The 15,405-nt window shown below is 39.5% G+C and overlaps 1 protein-coding gene across 1 annotated transcript in view; it reads left to right on the top strand.

Moving 5' to 3' along the window:
* Positions 1 to 11,728, top strand: part of CUNH10orf53 (chromosome unknown C10orf53 homolog) — a 20,804-nt gene extending 9,076 nt beyond the window's left edge. The window contains exons 2-3 of the mRNA XM_004716236.1: positions 10,473 to 10,592; positions 11,664 to 11,728. Coding sequence (XP_004716293.1) covers positions 10,473 to 10,592; positions 11,664 to 11,728 — 185 coding nt within the window. The remainder of the gene's footprint in view (positions 1 to 10,472; positions 10,593 to 11,663) is intronic.
* Positions 11,729 to 15,405: the final 3,677 nt, after the last annotated feature.

Genomic DNA, 15,405 nt, shown 5'->3' with positions numbered 1-15,405 from the left:
GTCCAGATCAAGTCCATAAGTCTGATATTAGTCCATATATTCTTCTTTAGACTCACGCAGCACATGCAGGGATGCTGAATGCAGGAAGATCACGGCCATTGGGTAGAAGGACTTGTGAATCCAGTGGCAGTGGAAGCATCTCAATGCTTCTGTAGGTTTCCATGTGGCTCCTCCAGCTCCAGGGCTCTGGCTTCATCAGTGTAGCTCCACGTGGTTTGTCAACAGGAATGTCTCGCAGAGAGATGAAAAAGAAAGAATATGTGTCCGCTTCCAGGGATGAAGACAGAAGTTCCCAGAATCCTCAGGAGAAGTCCATGCCAACACAGAGGTCTCATTGGCTATGACCTGATTGACAGGCTAGACTCCACCCCTTGGCAAGTAGACAGGAGATTATGTAACTGCCACAATCAGTATGTACTAGTTAAGTAAAGAAGCTTGCATGAAACTGAGCACCAGGACCATGGAAAATGAGGTTGCCAGAGAAGCCAGGCAATACAGAATACTGCAAGAGGTCTTGCCAAGAGTTGAAAGGCCAATAAGAGCAGCCAGAGAAATAGTACAGAGGACAGAGGTACACAGGTACAGAGAACAGAAGTATAGAGGACATAGAAACCCTAGAAGTATGCAAGAGGAGCTAAGAGCATTTCAGAAACAAAATGACTAATGGGCACCTAGCTCTTGAGCAGTGTCTTCAGAATGACACAAATTCTTGATTGATGAAGAGTATTCGCTTACACAGCAATGTAGGGTAAATTGGCAATCAATTTGGAGAGCAACATAGCAATATTAAGTGAAAATGAGCCACAAGCTGCAGAATAGAGCTGGCCTGTGCCTCAGAATCTTCCTTATGAAAAACTCTCAACGCATGAGAGGATATGTCTGGGACTATTTGTAGCTACGCTTTTCCTAAGAGTGAGAAAGTAAGGTGTGATAGGTATTGTGTCAACTAAGCTGGGTTAGGATTCCCAGTAGTTTAGCAATAATCTCCCATGAGGTGATCTAACAATATAATCAACATAACATAACAAAGGCAACCCATGAGCATTCATCAGTTGTGGAGTGCTGCCCCTCTGTTTCTTGGAAGAAAGTACAATTAGAAGAACACTTGGTGCAATTGGAAGAAAGACTCCTTTTTAAGAAGGAGTTGTGGCATGCTCCTTTTTAAGAAGACTCTATGGGAAATCTTGTCACTTATGGTAGATCTGGATCATGCATCTGGTCCAGTGACCTTCCTCCATATTTCCTGCCTATCCCGGGAGTCAGCAGTGGACTGCCAAGCTTTAATTCATTTAACACTGCATCCACTAGCCTGTGGTCTTCCTGCTTCATTTTCCTGATTCTCGGTTTGTCAACGCCTGCATTCATGAATCAGAAGAAGCATCCAGTTTACCATGTAACTGGACTGGACTTAACTAGTTCGACAATGGTGTGAGTCATTTCTTGTTCAAATACACACACCCCCCCCACCACCACCCCACCACCCCCCACACACACATCACTGGTTTTCTCTAGAGAACCCAGCTTAACATAGAAGAACTATGAAAATTGTGGAATCCTGGGTGGTGCAAACAATCTGCATAACTACTATCTAAAATTTGTGATCTGAGTCTACCCATCCTCAAGTCTTGAAATCCCCCAAAAGTCACATCCTTAAAAGTCTGGTGGAGTACAGTTCTACTTGGGCACATACAGGGGTCACCGTCTGTTTGAACTGGTTCAGTGGCAAATGATTGACTTTTGGTTTGGGTTACATAAATTGCCTTCTCTCTTCCTGAGGAATGGATGCAATGAAGCAATGATACAGATGCAGGGGGCTCTACATTTTGACAGGGCAAAAGACATAGTGCTGAGGGAATAGAGCAAAGGGCTAAAGTCCACAGTATGATTCCATTTCCAATAAAAATGACAAAAGAAGAGAAAAAAGGAAGACTGTTGAGGGCGTTTTTTGTCTTTGTTTTTAATTTAGTTCTGTACTTTTCTGTAGCGTAACATGTATTATTTTTTTCAGTCACGAGTTTGTACTACATTTCTGATCTGGTAAAATTGTAGAATTTGAAACAACTTTTATCAGCAAAAGGATTTTAGAAAAACAAAAAGAAACAAGGTAGCAGTGTCACTCTGCTGAGTGGGGTTGGAGGGAACCAGTGATGCCATTTAGGATGATGATGGGTTCTGACTGCTGAAGGTTAGGCTCAGCAGATGGTAGTAAAGGCACAGCCACAGAAAATCAACTAGACCTAGAAATGAAGAGTAAAGGCAATAGGCACAGCAGGCTGGTCTTCCACAGTGAGTGAGGAAGAGTATTTTGAGAAGCTATGTGGAAGAACTGTTTGGTTGAAGAACACTTGAGAATGTTCAAGGTATCAACAGGTGGTTGATTTCAAAAGTTAGCTCTGCATAGCCATGCATGATAATTTAGGCAATACTGGCAAGCAACATTTACAGAGGGAGAACAACAGGTGCCAGGGTGTTTGTATTAGCAAAGGAGATTGAGGTACACTTGCCACCACCCCAGCCCTCATCCTCAGACCCAACACTTATGACACAACAAGAACAGAGCCTTGCACTTGAGGGCCTTCATCTGGAATCTCTGCATCTGAATTCTCGGTGTTTCTTTAAAAACCATTGTCCTTTATCATCTTCCAAAATCCCACTGATGTTGCAGAGTAGGGTTTTTTTTTCTTTTATTATCCAAAAATAATATCTCAGCAAAAACATCCCCAATATTGATGAGACTAAACTAATGCTTAATAAAAGATTCTAAGTAATTTCCCTGGATCTGGTTGCTTCTGATCTGATATATACGTTTGCCAAATGACCCATCAAAAGAATTAGAAGGAATTTAAACCGACCCTTAAAAATGAAGCCAAATAAGTCAATCCAGTTGCCATCGAGTCAATTCTGACTCATGGTGGCCCAATGTGCAGCAGAGCAGAGCAGTGCTTCATAGGGTTTTCATTGCTGGGTTTTCTTGGAAATAGACTGCCAGGTCTTTCTTCCAAGATGCCTTTGCTTAGATATAAGCCCCCAACCTTTCTCTAGCAGCCAAGCCCTGCACCACTCAGGGACTGCTTTAAAAAGAAGAACATACCCTCCGAGCTGTATTTGTAGAAATTGCTGAGTTAATTTTTGTTGTATTGTCTATTTTATTTTTGTTGCATTGTATATATTACCACAATTAAAAAGTAATAGCTTATTTAGCTAAGATCCCCATAGGCCGTTCTCCTACAAAGTCATATATCCACCACACACATTAATGATCATTTGGTTTTTGGTATCTGTGCCTGGCAGAGGAGAGAACAAGGACTATCTGTAGACTTTAGTTTCCTAATCAGCAGAGTATAAAGGATTCCTTGATGGGTCCAATTCCGGGAGGTCTGAGAGAAGGGAATTCTTTTTATGTCTGTTCAGCTTACTCAAATTGCCCTGGAAGAATGATGTGCCACTTCAAAGGGAAATGTGTTCTGCGGGTGGCCTTATAGCTTCTAGTTGATTTATGCATCAGTTTAGTCCATGATTTAGCAGAGACTTTGTTTCAGGAAGTCTATTTTCATGACCTTTCTTTGAATAGACAGCCTATAGCAGTGCATAGGAAGAGATAGGTCCTCCATGGAGTGGTGACATTTGAATGAGCTGCAGGAATCCTGGCACTTCTGTTTGTTTCAGTAGTGTAAGCCTGCACTGTCCACCCTACAATTGACTCAACACATCCCAAAAGAAGAGAAGAGGACAGACAACTTGGGGGCAGAGGTATACAATGTAGACTCTAAGGCAATTTGTCACTTTAATTCATGAGAATCAAACTTGGGCCACTCAATGCCCAAAACTACTGCAGGAATGCCCAGTGACTCAGTGCCATGATGAGTTATCAATTCAGTGAGCATGGAAGTGGTCTTTATAGAGAAGGAGACTTGGGCCTTTAAGAAACCTGATAAAATGTTCTTTATGTCATGCTTTATTTGTTTATCTACAAGACTGTTGTTGCTAACTGCCATCAAATTGGCATCAAATTGGCCTAAGCACAACAGAGTGAAATAGTACTTGGTCCTGAACTACCCCCTAGATAAGTTGTGCAGTATATTATTGTTACCCATGGGGAATTTTAACATTTTATTGGCATTTCATCTGCATATCATACAATTGTTTAATCATACCAAGAAGAGTTGTACAATCTTTACTACAATCAGTTTGAGGACATTCTCTTCTTCCTTGTACTGTTATTTGTGTGATTTTTTTATTTCAATTTTGGAAAAAATATACATAATAAAACATTCTCCAATTTAACAGCTTCTATAAGTATAATTCAGTGCCATTAAATGATACTCTTCAATGAGCCAGTCAGGGTGCAGTGCAGTATCGATGAAACACAAATTTCCTCTAGTTCTTTAAATGCTTCCTCCCCCACCCACTATCATGATCCCAATTCTACCTTAGAAATCTGGCTAGACCAGAGGATGTACACTGGTACAGATAGCAACTGGAAACACAGGGAATCCAGGACAGATGACTCCTTCAGGACCAGTGGTGAGAGTGGCGATGCCTGGATGGTGGAGGGAATGTGGGGTAGAAAGGGGGAACTGACTACAAGAATCTATGTATAGCCTCCTCCCTGGGGGATGGGCAGCAGAGAAGAGGGCAGGGGGAGACATCGGACAGTGTAACGTATGACAAAATAATAATAATTTATGAATTATGAAGGGTTCATGAGGGAGGGGTAATAAGGAGGGATGGGGGAAATGAGCAGATACCAAGGGCTCAAGTAGCAGCAAATGTCTTGAGAATGATGATGGCAACAAAGGTACATATGTGCTTGACACAATGGATGTGTGTATGGATTGTGATAGGAATTATATGAGCCCCCAATAAAATGATTTTAAAAAATTATACTCTTCATGTTGTACAACCATCATCATCCATGGGATTTTTTCCATGGTTTTGTTTCATTTTTATTTATTTTTTAACAGTTTGATAGGCATATGATTCAGATTCATAGGGTTTTTATGAGATGTTTTTCTGAAATAGACAATGGGTTTTTCTTTTTTGTACATTTTAGCTCTGCTAACATCTTTTTAGTACCACAGCAACATGTACTAATGGGAGGATAGTGTGCCTTTCCCCAAAAGGCATGGTGTAAGTTATCAGTAGAAAAGCGATTTTGACCCTTATTTCTCCCAAACAAATTAAAGTAGTTTCCAGGATTGTCGTTGGGCAATGGAATGTCAAACTGATGACCAGATTGTACCTACCCACTAACAGCTTCTCCCCTTGAATGAAGCAGTTGCTGCTAGGAGAAGTGTGTGATGCCCCAGAGATTTGTCTATCTCTGTATAAGGTTTTCAGTGGTTTCTTCCTCCTAAATGGGGAGCCAAGTCCTTCTTCAGTGTCTGTTCTAAGTCTGAAAACTCTGCTGAAACCTGTCCACATTGGGTGACCATGCTGCCATGTGAAATACCAGTGGCGTAGTGTCCAATATCACAGAAACACACAAGCCACTACAGTATGACAAACCATGGATCAAACATACAATCACGATGCATTGATAATTGTTGGTGATTGGAATTCTAAAGTTGGAAACAGAGAGAGGAGAGTAGTTGGAAAATATGGACTCTGTTAGAAATGAAGCTGGAAAATAAAAACCAAAACCAAGTAAATGAAGCTGGAGATCATGATAGAATTTTGCAAAACCAACAACTTGTTCATATAAATACCTTTTTCTCAACAACACAAAAGGAGATTACACAGAAATCAAAATGTATTATTCTGTGGAAAGAGGCAATGGAGAAGCTCAGTGTCAGCAGCTAAAACCAAATCAGGGACTGACTGTGGAACAAACATCAACTCATATGTATATTCAGGATAAAGCTGAAGAACATTTTAGCAAGTCCCCAAGAGCCAAAATATGACTTTGAATCTGTCCCACCTGAATTTCAAAAATATCTCAAGAACAATATGACACATTAATACTAATAACACTAATAACAAAAGGCCTGAGGAGTTGTGGGAGGACATCAAAAACATTATTCATGAAGAAAGCAAAAGGTCATTAAAAAGACAGGAAATAAAGAAAAGAACAAAGTGAATGTCAGAAGAGACTCTGAAACTTGCTCTTATCGTAAATAGCTCTTACCGTAAATATTATCATAAAATAGCTTAAGCAAATGGAAGGACGGATGAAGTCAAGGAGTTGAGTAGAAAATGTCAAAGGGCAGCTCTAGAAGACAAACTCAAGTATTATAACGAAGTGTGCAAGGCCCTAGAATTTGAAACCCAGAATATCTGAAACTAAAAGAATGCAAGAAAAAATTCAAGCCTCAAGTTGCAATCTTTAAAGATTCTCTAGGCAAAACATTGAATGATGCAGGAAGCATCAAGAGAAGATGGAAAGAATATACAGTCACTGTACTAAAAAAGAGTGGACATTCTACATTTTAGGAGGGAGCAATTGAGAAAGAACCAGTGGTTATAGGAAATAATTCAAAGTGCATGGAACTCATTAGCCATAAACAAGGCTCCATGGATTGATGGAACACCTATTGAAGTGTGTTTCAGCAAGCTGATGAAGCACTGGATGCACTCGTTTATGCCAGGAAATTTGGGAAACAGCTACTGGGCCAACTGACTAGAAAAGATTCATATTTGTGTCCATTCCAAGGAAAGGTAACCCAACAGAATGCTCAAACTCTAGAGCAATATATCACTGTATTGTACATAAGTAAAATTTTGTTTAAGATCATCCAACAGCAGGTGCAGCAGTCCATTGACAGGGTACTTCCAGAATTTCAGGCCTAATTCAGAAGAGGACATGGAACAAGGGATATCATTGCTGATGTCAAATGAATATTGGCTCAAAGAATACTAGAAAGAGAATACTAGAAAGATGTTTACTTGTGTTTCATTGATTATGCCCATGAATTCAACTGTGTGGACCATAAAGAACTGTGGATAATCTTGAGAAGAATGGGAGTTCCAGAATACTTCATTGTGCTCATGAGGAGCTTGTACATGGTTCAAGAGGCATTTGTGAGAACAGAACAGGGAATAATGCATGGTTTAAAATTAGGAATCGGGCGCATCAAGTTTGAGCACATCTTACCATACTTACTCAATCTGTATGCTGAGCAGATTATCAGAGAAACTGGATTATATGAAGAAGAATGTAGAATGTGGCATCAGAATTGGAGAAAGGCTTATTAATAACCTACAACATGTGGATGACACAACCTTGTTTACTGAAAGTGAGGAGGACTGGAAGTACTTACTGATGAGGATCAAGGATTGTAGCCTTCACTATGGATTACAACTCAATGTAAAGAAGACCCAAGCCCTCACAACTGGAAAAATAGGTGACATCATGATCAATGGATAGAAGATTGATTTTGTCAAGGATTTTTGTCTTGCTTGGATCCACAATCAATGTTCGTAGAAGTAGCAGTTAAGAGATCAAAAGATGTATTGTATTAGGCAAATCTGTTGCGCAAGACCCCTTTAGAGTATTGAAGAGCAAGAATGTTACTTTGAAGACTAAGGTGTACCTGACACAAGCCATGGTATTCTCCATTGCTTCATATGCATGTGAAAGTCGGACATTGAATAAGGAGGACCAAAGAAGAATTGATGAATTTGAATTGTGGTGCTAGAGAAGAATACTGGATGCACCATGGACTGCTAAAAGGACAAACCAATCTGTATTGGAAGAAATAAGGACAGTGTTCCTTGGAGGCAAGAATGGCAAGACTTAGTCTTACTTTGGACATATTGTCAGGAGAGAGCAGTCCCTGGAGAAGGGTTTGGTAAAGCAGATGGGCAGAGGAAAAAAGGAAGGCCCTTGACAAGCTGGAGCAACAAAATGGCTGCATCAACGGGCTTAGGAATAGGAACAATTGTCCAGATAGCGCAGGACCTTGCAGAGGTTCATTCTGTTATGTTTAGGATCACTATGGGTTGGAGCCAACTCTATGGCACCCAACAACAACAACATGATAGTCATCATGGCTTCCTAGATGATTAGCTAGTCATTCCAGATGGTTAACTGGCCACTACTTCATCTAAACAAGTCTGGCCAAAGCTGAATGCCTTCTTTCACAGGATGTTCATAACAAGACATTTAATTGGATACAGTAACATCAATATGTCAAACAAAAATATTCCGGTGTTCTTTTGAGATTTGTTAACTGGTGCAGGTCAATTAGCATCACCTCTGGATGTCCAAGGAACACTGTCTTGTTAATGGAGATCCCCACTGAGTCCCTTTCTGAAGTACCTTTCAAAAAGTGACATTAAAATCATGCAATTAAAATGTTCACAGTTGGGGTTGAATGTTCGCACTGAATGAGAGATGAACAAGTGGATATGCCAACATTTTGAAATAGCAATTGTTTTGTAATTAAATGCAATTAATTGTTATAACTGCTTGCTTTTCTCCACTTAAAGTTGATTGAAACACTAAGATTTAAAAAGTATACCTTTCTCTTTTCATCTTATCCAAAATTCTCACCAATAAGAAAAACACTGCAAAGGTGATGACTTGGCCTGCCAAGTACTATGGTGGGAGTATATCAAGAAAACAAATGACAGATTGAAAACAATAAACTTTAGGCTGTCCAGTACACATAATTTCTCCTAAATTCAAACAATCTACCTTTGTCAGATATTAAATCTGACAATTTCCCCTAGCTGACCTCTGGGAATAAAGTTGTTGAATATAAGTGATAACCAAAACGCAAATTCTAAAAATAAGAATAAAAATCTAGCCCATCAGTCTTTTACAAAAAAATGTTGGATAACCTGGAAAATGCTAAAAAAATAAAGAAGAAAAGGTTGATAAAATCTTACCTCAGGAAGATAGTCACTGGTATTTTATTCCTTACATCATGTATATTTTAATTATGTGTGTGTATATACATATGTATATATCTGTGTGTATATCTATGTATGCATATACATATATATATATATACACACACATTTTTCATTAGGAACACTGGTGACATAATGAGTTATGGATTGGACAGTTAATTGCAAGGTTGACAGTTTGAAACCACCAGCTGCTGAGAGGGAGATGAGACCTTATAGTCCCACAAAGACGCATGACCTTGGAAACGCACAGGACTATTCTTGGAACTGACTTGATGGCAGTGAGTTCGGATTGTGACTTTTAATTTTTCAATTGTAATCGAAGTATTTTTCTTCCCATTAAGTAAATTCATAAATATTATTTTAAACATCTTCTAAACTCTCATCTTACAGATTTACCACCATTTGCTACCCTCTTATTATTGGACATTTCATTATTTACAGTATTTTGCTGTTACGATACTACAAAAACACATTTTTAGAAAAACTCCTTGGGTTTATGGGTTTTTTTCTGTTTTGTTTTCTCTTTAGAAATTCTCTGGGTCAAACTTTAGGATTATTCTTTGAGGCCTTTAGTACAACCTGTCAAACTGCCCTCCAGAAAGATTACTTATTTTTCCCTAAGTAAGATTAGAAATTGTCCAATTCTCAATCTTGTAAAGTATTGTCTCCATAAGATTGACCCTTTGGACATCCCCTTACAGAAGGGTCTCAGGGAGGAGACGAGCCAGTCAGGGTGCGATGTAACAACAATGAAACGTACAACTTTCCTCTAGTTCTTAAATGCTCCCCGCCGCCCCCGCCCCCCTCCCCCCCGCCCACTATCATGATCCCAATTCTACCTTACAAATCTGGCTAGACCAGAGCATGTACACTGGTACAGATAAGAGCTGGAAACAGGGGATCCAGGGTGGATGATCCCTTCAGGACCAGTGCTGAGAGTGATAAAACCAGGAGGGTGGAGTGGAAAGGGGGAACCAATTACAAGGATCTACATATAACCTCCTCCCTGGGGGATGGACAACAGAAAAGTGGGTGAAGGGAGACATCGGACAATGTAAGATATGAAAAAATAATAATAATTTATAAATTATCAAGGCTTCATGAGGGAGGGGGTACTGGGGAGGGAGGAGGGGTAATGAGCTGATACCAAGGACTGAAGCAGAAAGAAAATGTTTTGAGAATGATGATGGAAACAGATATACAAATGTGCTTTACACAATGGATGGATGTATGGATTGTGATAGGAGTTGTATGAGCCCCCAATAAAATGATTTTAAAAAAAGATTGATCCTTTGGAATACAACCAGAACCTCCCTCCACCCAACCCTCACAAAGAAACAAACTACAGCAAAAACCTTTCCTACAGAAAAATAATTTGTTAATAGACAGTGTGGTTGTGGAGGTAAATCGAAACTGAAACCTGATTTGTTCAATCGCTATGTCTGTTTCCATCCCAAATGGGACAGGCCAATTGCTCTCCAGGCAGCTAAGTTTTACCTTTAAGCAGCCAGAGAACACACTAGCTGCTGTCATTGATGAGGACATCCGCATATTAGACTAATCTAAAGTCTATCCACATTTCACTCACCACACCCTAACCCCTGCCTCCTTTTCAGCCGTATTAATTAAAGATGGACATGAAGTCATCTTAGAGAAGATAGACGACTGGAATGTGGTTGAATTGGTGGTGAATGGAGATGTTGTCTTCCACTGCAAAATCAACGACCTGGAGTTTGGTAAGTCTCTCAAGGTTTCGAACCACAGTTTGCCTTCCGTAGGGAGATATCAAATTTTCACTTGACGTCACCAGGGTCTCATACACAATTCAAATCAAGATTCTGTCTAAGCTTTCACTTTTTACTAAAAACCCTGTGTGGCACATGTGTACACAATAAAATGCTTCCAATCCTTAGGGTTTTTCCCCCCAGGACACTGGGAAGAAGTGATGGCAAAACAGAAAAAAAATTAGTGAAGCTTTCACTCTGTACATCAAACGATGAAGCCCAAACCAAACTAACTGTCATCAAGTCAAAGCCAACTCACAGCAACTGTACAGGACAGGATGAAACTATCCACGTGAGTTTCTGAGACTGTAACTCTTTATGAGTAGAAAGCCCTGTCTTTCTCCCGCTTCAAATGAAAGAATGGAAATTTAGGTATGGTACAGTTGTTCTTTTTAGCTTTGCTTTCACTTTAATAATGCATGTCTGTATCATTTATTTTCAAAACAGGCTTTGTTCCCTTTCATTTTTAAATCTAGGCTTCCTAAAACCTTGAAGGTCAGTGTGGCCAGCATTGTGTTGCCTGCATTATCTTTAATAAGCTAGGGATTTCCTGATGTACAATTGAGAACCTCTGACTTAGTGGGCTGGCACTGTTCAGGTCTCCCTGTGCTCAGTCCAGATAGATGAGCACTCATAGATGGATCTATTTTAAAATGTATTATTATGTATTAATATTTCACATACCAGTGACCTTTGCAAATGTATTCTTATGGAAGCTGTATGTTTAATATGATAACAAATGGCATATGAAGCTAATCAGAATAACATTAACTGTATTTCCTTATGATTCCCCATGTAGAATAAATGGTTAAATACTTGATTACTAATCAAAATGCTAGCAACTTCGATCTACCCAGAGGTGCATTGAACCAAAGGCTTGATAAGCTACTTTGAAAGATTTGTCATCATTGAAACCCCTATGGAACATCACACTACTCTAACATACATGAGGTCACCTTGATTCAAAACCAACTCGGTGGTGACTAGTTTTATTTGTTTTGTTTGTTTTCTGTCTTTTTTAAGGCGGCGATGGTAAACTGGACCCACTGTGTGAACAGGCCAGGATTGCAGTGTTAAGTGCCTATTGATCTCCTCATCAGCACAGTCATCTCGGGCAAATATCTTCTTTCCTGTGAGGCATACTAGGGTGGTCTTGCCAGGGCCAGGCCAATCAGACCACAGCTACACCAACCCGTTCTGCGTCCTTCACTGTGACAGGTTTTTCACCTGGCTGCAGGGAAGCAGAGGTCCCCACAAGTAATAAAATCAAAGCATTGGCAGCAATCTGGACTCATAAAGAGAGCTCTCCAATATCAGGTATATATTGAGTTGAAAACAATAATAAAATGCAATCTAATAACAAAGCGCCAGCCCTTACTAATAACAAATTGTTGCCAGAAGCATTTGGCAATTCCATTCCATAGGAAGTAAAGAGCCAGGAACAAGATGAAATTAAAGATGGGGATAGGAGTGGGGAGTGGAAAGTTGGAACCAAAGTTAATATCAGTATTGGAAACTTGGAAACGGAACTATTCCTACCGATTCATTTCTTGCTACCAATAGAGTATATGCTTTAAATTGTTAATATAAACTTACCCAGAGCCAAACTGTCCATTATTCTTATTTAAAACAAGAAAATTATCTATCTTCTTTTGTATTAACCAGTCCAAGGGAATGCCCTCAGGAGTCCAGGGTAGGGCATAAAATGGCTTTCCTGTGCCTTGGAAGAAGACACAGCCCTGAAAAGTTGAAGAAAGGTTCTATTTTTGGTCACAGTAAAGCTGAGTCACATCAGGATGAATTTGTTTTAACTTCCGTCCGTGGGCACTAAACTAGTATAAATCATCAGGTGTAGGTCAAGAACAAGAAACCCTGGAAAGTGGTGTCACGGGGGTTGGTGTCACCAGTACCTTAACTCACAGTCACCCCCTATTATGGGCCTCCTCCTGGGCCAAAGCATACAATGTTTGGTAATGTTTATTATGAATTTTAATGATAGAATGTGTGATCAATGTAGTTTTAAATTACTTATATACAGTATCTCATAAAAACTAACACTTTTTAAATAGATTCTATAATGAATTACACTATGGATTGCATTATTAGTAACTGAGTGGAAGCCTATTTTGACTTTTCTCCTTTTCCTTTAATTACTACATCATTAAATATATTTAAATATATTTAAAAATATATTTACATAGGTTCAGAAATACTAATTGCCACAATATTGTAATTAGAACACCAGGACATTTGAAAAAGTCAGCATCTATCAACATATTTACAGCAAAAAAGAAACCATCGTGAACTTGTAGTGCCTGCAGATCAAGCCATATGTTTCTATGTGCTTTTTTATGCCTCTATGTGCTTTTGGATAATTATGACAGCTCTGACCAGAATGCCTTAAACTTCAAGAAGTAGAGAGTTTGAACCTTCTAGAAATCTATTTACACATGTAGCTGGACTTATGAAAAAATATTTTTGTTGCTATAACTAACAACAGGGATACTTTTTATTTAAAATATTAGTTTCTGCTGAAACACGACATGGAAATTTCATACGCAGTCATTTCTTGTGTGAGCCCCTCTAAAAGTGTCACCTGGTGCAGTGTACACCCCATATTACCCTGTGAGGCCACAGACCATGGTGACAAAGTGATTGACACAGTAATCGGTGCCACTGAAATTATTGCTGTCAACTGAAAGACTGGCAGTTTGAGCCCAACAGCCACTCCCAGTGGGAAAAGACCTGGTGATCTGCTTCGATAAAGATTACAACCTGGAAAATCCTCTATGGAACAGTTCTACTTTCTCACAGGGGGCTGATCTGGTTTGGGACAACTAGATGCCACCCAAGAACATAGGCTGGGAGGAGTACAAATATGGACAGAATGTCACTAAATGTACGTTCTTGGTAAGACAGTACCCCATTTTGTAAAAAAAAAAGAAAGAAAGAAAGAAAAGTGGCTTCCTTAACAAGAGACTTCTGGAAAGCTATGTGAATGGGAAGAGCTTCCAGAGGCTTCAGAAATACTTCTAAAGAGAAATGGCCTTCCCTGCTCTGCCCCCTTGTTACCCAGTAAAGAAATTCTTTCAGCTGCACCTAATCCACCATTGCCTTCCTTTGCACCAGAACTTAAAAGGCCACCAGTGATTCCATGAAGCACTTGTATAAGATCTTTCACTCATAAAAGGAAGTAAAATCCCAGGCAGGCCTCACTTGCAAGGTTTGATTCCAAGATTTTAAATTACTTGAGAGTCATTTTAAATACGTAATCATCCTTAACGAGCAACTGAGACTAATAAAAACGTCTTCCTCAAGATATCTTGTGCTAGTTTCATGTGTTTCTTTCACTGTCATTGAGTCAGCTCTGGGTTTCTGAGACAAGAGCTGCTTACAAGAGTAGAAAGCCCATCTTTCTCCCACAGACCTGCTGGTGGTTTGGATCTGTCAACCATACGAATCACAGACCAAAGTGTAACCACTGCACCACTAGGGCTCCTCCTATGTGTCTCTAATAACTCTAAATTTAGTCTCATTTTCTCAAAGACTGCTATCAATGTTGCAGCATGTCTTTATTTTGCCATAAAAAATTTATTATAAGAGAAATACCTTTCATTAAAGGAACAGGAAAAAATACAAGTAAGGATATTGCATAAAATTAAAATCCCTAATGAGATCAGTTTAAAACCACTAACGCTCTAAGGGCGAAAGATGAGGGTTTCTGCTCTCATAGAAATGTACAGCCTCAGAAACCCTGTAGAGGGTTGCTATGAGCTGGAATTAACTTGATGGCAGTGCGTTGTCTTTTTGTCAGTTGGCTTGTTTTTAACATTTGATATATCAGGGGAGTTCAAATTATAGGCCATTTGACTAAAGTAAAATGGCCGTTGAAGGCACTGTCTCTTACCCTTCTTCACTTCTGCTTCTTGTTGACAAGCCCTAACTTAACCTGTCACAGATTCAAGCCGGTAACTAAGGAATATTTTCTCTCAAGTTCTCATTGCCATTGATTCAATTCTGACAGAATAGAACTGCCTCTGTGGATTTCTGAGACACTCTACAGGAGTAGAAAGTCTCCTCTTTCTCCCTGCCCTGTTGTTAGGAGACCTGGTGGTGTAATGGTTATGCATGGACCTGTGATCTGCATGGTCAGCAGTTCAAAACTACTAGGAGTTCTGCAGAAGAAAGATTGGGCTTTCTATTCCCATAAACAGAGTCTCAGAAACCCACAGGAAGGTCACTATAAGTTAGCGCTCACTCAAAGGCAGAGAGGATGTGGTAAGTTAAGACAAAGGTTCCAGCAGGTTACCAGCATATTCTATTAGGATTTTTTTTAATGCAGATTATAGGAGGTTTCCAGGAATAAGTATGGGCACTAGAAAATTTGGGGCGTTGGACATTTTGTCCTATACTTTACTTCTATTTCTACTGTGGCTGTGGGTAAAAAAGGGGGAGGGGGCAGCCTGCCTTTATGATGAATGTAGTTGAAAGTAGATTAACTAGTATGTAGGGAAGTGATTACACAAAGAACGTTCCCCAATGTACGACCTTAATGATTTGCCAAAAATAGTCCATCAGACCTTACCTTAGATAGTCAAAATATTCTTTACTGTTAATTCCTGAATTCAGAATATATCTAGCCTCACAAAACAGCCGCCCCTATTCATGGTCTCCACATGCTGGAAGTCTGTGATTCCCCATTCAAATGGTCTTTCAGTAAATCTATCTTGTTCTATTTCAACAGTTAGTCTTTTTCCCTAAAATA

Source organism: Echinops telfairi, unplaced genomic scaffold (assembly GCF_000313985.2).
Source record: "Echinops telfairi isolate 266 unplaced genomic scaffold, ASM31398v2 ScPeMD7_7465;HRSCAF=8503, whole genome shotgun sequence".
In the NCBI taxonomy this organism is placed as follows: Eukaryota; Metazoa; Chordata; class Mammalia; order Afrosoricida; family Tenrecidae; genus Echinops; species Echinops telfairi.
This window is presented reverse-complemented; position numbering and strand designations above follow the sequence as displayed.